This window comes from Saccostrea cucullata, unplaced genomic scaffold (assembly GCF_032062105.1).
Source record: "Saccostrea cucullata isolate Sc308-1 unplaced genomic scaffold, CSIRO_AGI_Scuc_v1 ctg38, whole genome shotgun sequence".
Classification (NCBI taxonomy): Eukaryota; Metazoa; Mollusca; class Bivalvia; order Ostreida; family Ostreidae; genus Saccostrea; species Saccostrea cuccullata.
The window spans coordinates 111,971-121,447 of record NW_026937075.1 but is presented as its reverse complement, the minus strand read 5'-3'; the positions used below and the strand labels follow the sequence as shown (position 1 = coordinate 121,447).

Here is a 9,477-nt window from a genome sequence, read left to right as displayed (position 1 = left end):
GTACTCCATAGGCATATGTATATTCATTGCATATGGGAAGACTTTTCTTTCGGTGTAAATAATTTGACCTTGACCGTAGAAATGACCACATTAAAAAGTTATATAAACGTTATTCATATATCTTTAGAAATACCTGCATTTTGACGTTATGAACTTGACCTTAGAGTTTGCCCTCTTTTGAAAAAAAATATATATTTTGCATGCAGATCTATATTTCTTGTTACTAGACCCATCTCCGGTTACCATTAATTTTGATCTTGACCTTGGAGTTTGATCTCTTTAACCATGGTACAGTGTAATATTTTTTGAACAGTTGTTGGTCCCGAGCTTTCATATTTCACCGGTATACATGTAAATTCATTGGAACCATTTTTTTTGGGGGGGAGGGGGTGTTAATTAGCCTTCAGCCATAATATCGCCAGTTCGAATTTTAGAAAAAACAAGTATTTGAAACAGAAATCCTTCTCTTAGGAAATTGAAGTTCAAGATGGTGTGCTCAACTTGTTTGCAGAATCTCCAGTTTTACTTTAAAATTATTTTAGTTTATCTTTATAGCATAATTAAACATCTAATTTGCTGTGATTTTTTAAATATAATTATTGTTTATATTGTTAGTTTTAACTTTGTTTGTTTAAGGTTCAAATTTGTTTGTTTAAGGTTAAATTCTCTTAGGAACGTAATTCGTTACAATCATGAATGGGTTAATTTTTTTCGGAATTTTTGCTTCCCAACTTTCCTTTTCTTTCTTTAACAAATCAATCATGGCGTCCGGAGTGGCTGTGAAGACTGGGAAAAAGAAATCAAAGGGTAAATATGTTATTAATACTGAGTTTAAAGCTGTAATGTATGTTTAATACGTTGTTTTTTCTAATATTTCATTGAAGATCATTGTAACGGAGGTCGTTTACTATCATTCAAACTGTTAACCAATAAAAAGATGTAATAAAGCAGAGGAAATTCGAATATGGTACATCAAGTTCGTTTAATGCTTTACATGTAGGCTTGCTGAAGGCCCTTCTACGTTAAAACTTAAATGAAACCTTAACATTTTACAATGATCGCAGGAGGGAGAGAATAAACACAATTTAAATGCTGTGTACAGGTTTATTGTTTATGGATATTATTCATTATTTTTCAAATGTCTTCGCTAAGACTCAACCAATTTATCTGAAACTTTCAGATTATGTTTCTTGAAGGTTCTTTTGTATTGCCATAATCTACGCAATATTTCGGATTTTCTAGGCGATTGTTCATTTCCAAGTTGGTAAAATGGGTAGGCAAAATCAACACGACATTTTACGGTATTTTGGAATTACAACTCATTAAACCATCGCAATTGTGGGTTTTTCCGATATTTCCCACTTTATATTAATTAAGTATAATTAGTTTTACATTATAAAAGCTATAGGTATGCAGAATTTATGCATTTTCAGAAAAACCGGGTCATTAAATCCGGATCCGATCACCCGGGGCAAACTAGAAAATTCCGAAATAATGAAAGCCAATATTGTTTCTATTGGAGGATGTTTAGCCGTCACTTTTTCAACATTGCCCAGCTCTAACCATATAGAGAGGTCCTTTTTAATTTAATAAATTAAATTATCAATTTAAATTGGGTTTTGGAACTGTTTAGATTAAATTTTAATCTTCAGCAAAATTAAGTAACCTGTACAATTATTCCGGATTTTTCAGGTTTGTCCCTGCAAAATAACATTTTAAAAGCCGTTTTTCTTAAAACATGTAATTGTACGTAAATATTGCAATAAACAATGAAGACATATTAATTTATTGTTCATATATATTCTTAAACACCAGAATTAATCATAACTTTATGGACTTTCTGTTACATATGTCAGAAAACGTACGTTTTGGACTTAGGAAACTGCCTACCCATCTTACCAACCTGAAAATCAATAATCGCCGATTACATCTACAATATTGAGTATTTAGAGGTAATTTTAACAGCGAATGTAAATAGTCATATATAGAACAGAATCTGAAAATTTCAGCTCGATCGATAAAGTATTAAGACAGAAAATTGAAAAATCTCGAACTGGCCCGGCTTTTAAATTGCCCCGGCCCGGGTTTGCCTACCCATTTTACCAACACTCTGCATTGTGTACAGGTGTAAACTTATTGTTTATGGATATTATCAGACTTGTCGAAATTTTTTAATCACTGTCAGATATTTGGTCTGACAAAGTCGAATGTTCTGTCAGACCAGTCAAAATTTTGTCAGACCAGATACTTGTACCTTATTTTGATGCTGAAAAAGTCACATGAGTAACAGCACCAAAAGGTTCTTTATTATTTTCAATAGCCTTCAATCTAACAAGTTTCCTTTCTTGGGATAGAGAGTCTTTAACATAGACATAAATGACAAGTTTTATGACTTTGCTATAACAAATTTACTTAGCTATCGTCAACATGCTGCATACGCAGCCATTTTTTTCTGTGTTTGTGACCCCCATCCCGACCTTTATTAAATTTGCATTATGCTCAATTTTTTTCAAACGGTCATTTGGACCGACGTTTACTTAAATGTTATCGGTTCAGACAAATTTTTACCGGCCTTGCCGACAGGACCGACAGATTTCGACAAGTCTGTATTATTATTCATTATTAGAGATAAGCTAGTCTGTCAGTAATTTGAAAGATAGTCTTATCTCAGATACATATCAACTACTAGACGAAACTTGTTTATTCCTGTGGAATTTATTTCAGTCTTCACGAAAACTCACTGGTCCGAAGACCGAGGCCAGTGAATTTTGATGTCGGGTCAGTGAAAATCAAAATTCAAGAAGTCCGATGGGCTTGTTGATTCTAAAAATCATACACAGTCAATATATATCTTAACTGACTTACTTGCTTAAATATCATTGATATATAATATAAAAAGAACAAGCACGTGTTGTTGAATCGTATTGTTGTAACCCTATTATAACATAGATGTATTACGTAACACTGGAACTAGTTAGTAACTATTAACTAGTACGTAAAATGTGCGAATTTCCAACGAACAACATACCGAAACGCAGACAAAGGACAAAAAATGGCGGCATTCAAAAGTTGAAGTACGTAAACATGTATAAATTTACAGTTATGAAAATGTATTTATTTTATTTTATAATTAAGGGGCCAGTAAAAATTTTGGTGGGCCAGTAAATTTTGAAAGTTCACTGGTCCGACTGGCCAGTTAGTTTGAAAAGTTTTCGTGAAGACTGTTATTTTAATCTTGTTTGCTACTTCAAAGTGTTTTTTTTTTTAAACTATAATCCGAGATTCCTCTGACTCTTACCCCTGCTTTCTATATTGTGACTTGTGCAGGGGAGAGTCAGAGCGGAGTCCATATTGAAAAGTGGCAATTCTAAAAGGCTTTTACAACATTATTTTGCAGAGCTAACTCCTGAGGCATGAGGAATCAGTAAAAGGATGATTCTTCTACAATTTAATTATCATTAAAAGGATGCTTTCGCCATTTAAACAGCCCTATCACAGACAAAATAATGAAGAATTTACCAGCTGATATAGCTGAATTCCTACTTTTCAATATGGTTTCCGCTCTGACTCTCCACTGCACAAGTCACAATTTAATAAGCAGGGATTATCGCAGAGGAATCTCGGATTTTGAAAACCTATGCACACATTTGACATTAAGCATAGATTTAACTTTTTTACAACCTTACCTTACTCTTCCCAAAACATGAATAGTTTGTTTTAATCATGTTTAATGGTAACAAGCTAATTCAGAGAATTCGTGTCCCCCGCTTAGGGAAAAAGTCGGATCCCCCTGACTGAATTTGTAGAATTATTAAATGTATACATGTACTGAAGCAAATTAAATACATGTATGTCAATATGCATATAAAGATTTGATTGCTTATTCTTTATTAATTGTATAGAAGATTCTTTTTATATTGAATATTTATCACACTGTAATGATGATTTTATGAGTTTGTATAAGCCAGACCTCATAAATTTTTCATTTCACATGCTGAATACCCCCTGACTGAATTTGTAGTATCTACAAATTCTACAGTAGAATTTGTACTATCATTTAGTAAAAAAAAAAAAAGTATTTCGGGAAAAAAAAAAGAAAATGGATTCGATCCCGGGATATCTCACTTGTGAAGCGAGAGACATACCACTAGACCACGGAACTACTTCACACTGGCGAAAATTATATGCAAAGATGAAGTCATATACATGTATTTATATATTCACGTTCGATATTGTCAAAATTTTACTCAATGCATGGTGTCTAATTTAACCTTTATTAAACAGTTCTAATGTATTTTGTAATAAGAATATAAAGTCCGCCGAGAACCTATTTTTTACATAATAACTCTCCTCATGCCCCTGTGCTAAGAATAGCGACGTGTAATAAAATAAATACTAATAAAACAACCGTGGCGGGACACTTTGAGAGGGATAAGAGAGGTCATAGGGCGTTTTGGTATAAAATTACATTGCAAAAGCTCAAAATCCTCTTGAAATATCGCCCGGAAAGGATAGTGTTACACACAGACATAATGTATAAATTTACGACCTTGAACTTTGACCTTTTGACCACAAAATAAATAGGGGTCTTCCTAAGGCCACAGGGAGTTATGTAAAATTTCATTGCAAAAGCTCAAAGGGTTCTTGAGATATCGCGCGGAAACGAAAATGTTATAACAGACAGAATTTGCGAATTTATGACCTTGACCTTTGACCTTTTGACCTCAAAATCAATAGGGTTCTTCTTTAGTCCAAAGGAAGTTGATATGCAAAATTTCATTGCGAAAGCTCAAAGGGTTCTCGAGATATCCTGTGGAAACGAAAGCGTTACAGACTGAATGACGGACAGACGGACGGACAGACCCAAATTAATATCCCCCACTTTTCAAGTGGGGGACAATTAAAAGATTTGTAAGGAAATATGTGTGGATCACTTGATTTATTACAGAGACTGCGGCCACTTTTAGTGAGATATCCCTGAGACAGAATGCGTCTGTCCTGGAGTATTGTCGGACTTCCATGTCTGCTCTCTCGGGATGTGCTGCAGGGATCTTGGGATTAACAGGACTTCAAGGATTCTTATTTTACTTTGTTACTGCTTTTGTTTTGTCAGTAAGTATAAATCAAATGTACCTGTATTCCTAAACTAGAATTTTACTGTATCTGGTACAAGTTATAAAGTTTTCAACAAAGAACAAGTTCATCTTAAGTATTCATATTTTATTATTACATGTATCACAATACTATGCAGTTGTAAATTATCAATTTCAACTAGAACCAATGTATATGTTACACATACATCATATTTGTTCATAATTGAACAGCTTCAGACCCCTTTTGGTCTAGGCAGGTACATGTACAGTACCAAGTACATCATACTCCTATCTTCCCGTTTTGAAATTTCTGGATCTGCCTCCGATCTCAGTAAACTCTGTATACTTGGCCAAAAATTTGATGCATACAACAAGAGGATATACTAATAAATAGTTTATAAATGGAACTCTTTGTTACTAGATTATGCTGCTACTGAAGGCAGGAGCTTCTTGGAACAAGTACTTTATCAACAGAAGGCAGATTTTCCTGAGTGGTTTATTTGGTGGACTTTTTGTATCCTTTTTTTTCTATGAAATGTATATATACACGTACTGTATACATTTATAATATATTCACAGTTGAACTTTGGTATCTTGAGCATGAAACTCTACACAAACAGCAAGGGTATATTTATTTACCATTATAACATGGATTATTATTAAAGTATTACTCTTTATTTTTGTTTACTGAAAATTATGGTAAAATAGATAGGTATGCTAACTCCCATGCTTTATTGTGGTATAAAATTATTAAAAGTGTCATTCATTCAGCATACATGTATTTGATTTAAAATGTTGAATTTTCCTTAACCACTAACCTAGACATATATTTTATCATGGACGTATCCTTTTCTGACATGAATTACCATGTTAAGCCATGCATGTGTTGATCACTTTTATAAAGAGTAAAAAAGATGTGTCTGTGAAACACTGATGATCTCATATAGCAGCTAATAACCAAGGTTACTTTTCTTCAAAAGTTGATCAACTTCCAGGGTCAAGGTCATCAAAGTGAAAAATGGTGGTACCCAAGCAAATATTTTGTAAAGGAAATAAGCAAGTTAAATATAATAGACCTAGCAGTCTAGCATGAACTGTTCAGCAAGTATCACTCAAATAAATTTTTACAGTATGGCAAACTCCAAGACCAAGGTCATAAGGTAAAAGAATGTTGGTCCCAGAACTTGGAAGAAACGTCTTGTCACTAGAAATTACACATGTCAAAGAAGAAAGCCCTAGCAAGCATTAATAATGCAGAAGTTAGAGCCGACGTTACAGTTTTTTAAAAGTAGGTCAAATTCCAAGGTCATGATGTCTAAAAACGTTGGAAACCAAAGAGAATTCTTGTTATAAGAAAAAATGTATGTAAAAGATGGAAGCCTGGGCACCAACCATTGAAAGGTAATGGTCTAGGTTTAAATTTTACAGAAGTAGATCAAGCTCAAAGGTCAATGTCATTAGGTCAAAAATGTTAGTAACTGAGGAAAGAGTTTATTGTAAAAAATGTACATTTGAAATATGAATGCCCTAACATGAGGTAAAAATTGAAGATATATGTACCTTGGGTAGTGTATATTCTAACTTGTTCGAATCATGGCCCATTAGGATTGTCAAGGTCAAGATAGGTATTACAAAGGGGGAAATCTGTTAAATGACAGAATGGCCAAAGTTACTCAGGTGAGCGATGTGGCGCATGGGCCTCTTGCTTCCACAGTTACATAATTCACATTTCAAGTGGTAGACAATTGTTAGTTGCTTAAATTTGATAATTAAGTATTACCTTATGAGATTAAATACCTCTTGATTTGAAAAACATTACCTCTGTAATGAACGATTGAATAGAATGATCTTAATTAGCGTTAAGGTACTCAAATATTCTCAGGTTCTGAAAATGACTCTTAGTTCTTCAAGTATCACGTTTTTACCCACGATAATTCTTCAAACTTTATCTGTATAGATAATAATTATATAGGGAAAATAAGTAAATCTCAAATAAATTTGAAGCACATTGAGGGGCATAAAATGAAAATTGTTGCATGAAAAGATTAATTTTCAAGCTTCATTTTGAGACTTTTTGAATTAAATTATAAATAATGAGTTATCCTTCCTGGCTTATGAAGATAGTTTAAACTTTTAAAAAAAATTATTCTAGCATTTTGAATAACTAACAAAAAAATGTTTGAAGAAAAAAATTTAACTGCCAGTCATACAAGGAAATATGAATAAACCTCAAAAAGCATCACAGCAAATATTGTAATTAGTTACATATAGTTGTAATTCTCACGAATTATAGCATAAATTAAAGGATATTAAAAATTATGATTCTTCATTAAAGGTCACTGAAGATGTCACGCCATGGTGACAATAAAGAAGTAATTTTAGTGTTGTTTGACACGTTTTTGACTTGACCGTTTTCTCAGATTCCTTTATGGTATGGTTCATGTGTACTGATGAGGTACATTGACACGACGGCCAGTGCAATTTCATTGTGTACATTTGTAAATAAATATGGTAAAAAAAGATGAAAGTTTTGAATCATTTAATTAGATCATCAACACCACTTGTCTCGTAAAATTCTCCCCCCCCCCCCAAGAAATGCAGCTACATGTATAATGTATCAAAGTGAATTTATAATTTACATCGACAATGAACAAAAGAGTTGATCCGTACGACATGGGTTCAAAACCCACCGTAGGGCACGGAGCCCAGCATTGTATCAGGACTTTACCCCAAACATCTCTTTTCCTTCCGGAAACTGGCTCTACAGTCGCCTTCACAAAAACGTTGTATGCTGACGGATTTACAACATAGATTAAGATAAAATCATTTGCAGGATTAATACATGTAGATTCTAAAAGTACATAGAAATTTTATTATTGCATAATATCGCACGAAACACCACGAACAAAGTAAGATTATACTTGCTTTTATTAATTGTGTTGCTAAAATGCATGTGCAGAAAAAAAACTGCTGGAGAACGCCGATTCATTAATTCATGCTTTTGCGATTGGACGTCTTTACAGTTTAATGTATATTTTTGAAATATCTTACATTATACATGTATACACAACGAAATCTTTTTGACTCAAAAATCATTTTAAACGTATAAACCCCTCAATATTTGCAAATCTTGAATATTGATTCTCAAAGATATTGAGATCATAAGCTTCTTCAGATAAAGGATGAGAGTGCTCATGATTAAAATTTTGCTGGAAAAATAAAACGTTCATATTTAAGGAATTATTTAACTTTATTTATATACCGAATAACAAACAGGTTCAAGGTACATCATCAGCTCATTAACATATACATGTATAAATGCTAATTATCGAAATACTGCCTCTCAAAAGGATCGTTCTCTATAAGGCCGTTTTGCGGCCTACAATGACTTCAAATTTTCAAATAGTATTTTTTCCTTTAAAAATTGCATGAATCACTAGGCTTATGTTCCAAGTTTATGATAAATATTGGTTGGTTAATGATACAACAGTATTTTTTAATGATAGAGGGTCACAAAGTAAGGTACCATCGGTCCGTATTAGCATTAGAGTAATGGGAAAACTCAAGAGGGCGGCTGTGTTAGATAACTCCTACGCATGTCTTAACCACCTTTAACCAACACCAAAATTTGCATAGAAATTTCTTATAAACATAAAAAGTGACTACCAAAATATGAGTTTGGTTAAAGGTGGTTATGACACCTAAATAAAAACTTTTCACTTTATTTTTACTATATTTGCCAAAAAAGCTAACTACTCACAATGAAGGATATCAGCTTATGTAGATTATTTCTTTTTATAAGCTTTAAGTTATAGTACAATTTTCTGTTGATTTACTCAGATTTATATCAGCCATGCATATTTATTTAAAAGAAAAGTGAATTTTTAACTTAAAAATCTAAAAATCAAAGGACTGAGAAGACTGGATGTCATGAAATTACAAGTGGAGACGTTTCTTTGAAATGTCTGATAAAAATTAAGAAATAAAAACTTTTAATAGAATTAAAGGTGTGAATATGATGAGTATCTTTTATATTTATAATGATAGTTTAGTATATCTATATCTGTTACTTCTTTGAATTCCGTTATGAGAACTCCATATATTCTAAATTGTTTTTCCTTATGAGCACTGTATATGTTCTAGAAATTATGAAAGTAATCTTTGTTGAAGCGGTAACATGCATTTTATTAATTGTGTTATTAGACTTTTTTCCTATGGGTACTAGTATACACATATTGTTTATATGGACACTTCCGTACGAGTATCATGATCCATATTTTGTTAACTGGGTCTTAATATTTAGAGGACTCAATTTATTCATCTCACTTCTTTAATATCATTGATACAAGTAACGATAACATTAGTCCTGTCTTAGAAAATAAAC

The 9,477-nt window shown here is 32.6% G+C and overlaps 1 protein-coding gene across 1 annotated transcript; it reads left to right on the top strand.

The window, feature by feature from the left end:
* The first annotated feature begins 689 nt into the window (after nt 1-689).
* Nucleotides 690-7,620, top strand: LOC134247211 (ER membrane protein complex subunit 6-like). Its single transcript, XM_062729555.1, has 5 exons — nt 690-807; nt 4,949-5,112; nt 5,515-5,607; nt 5,916-5,935; nt 7,514-7,620. The coding sequence occupies exons 1-5, from the start codon at nt 693-695 to the stop codon at nt 7,542-7,544; spliced, it is 423 nt and encodes a 140-aa protein (XP_062585539.1). The 5' UTR covers nt 690-692; the 3' UTR covers nt 7,545-7,620.
* The last annotated feature ends 1,857 nt before the right edge of the window (nt 7,621-9,477 follow it).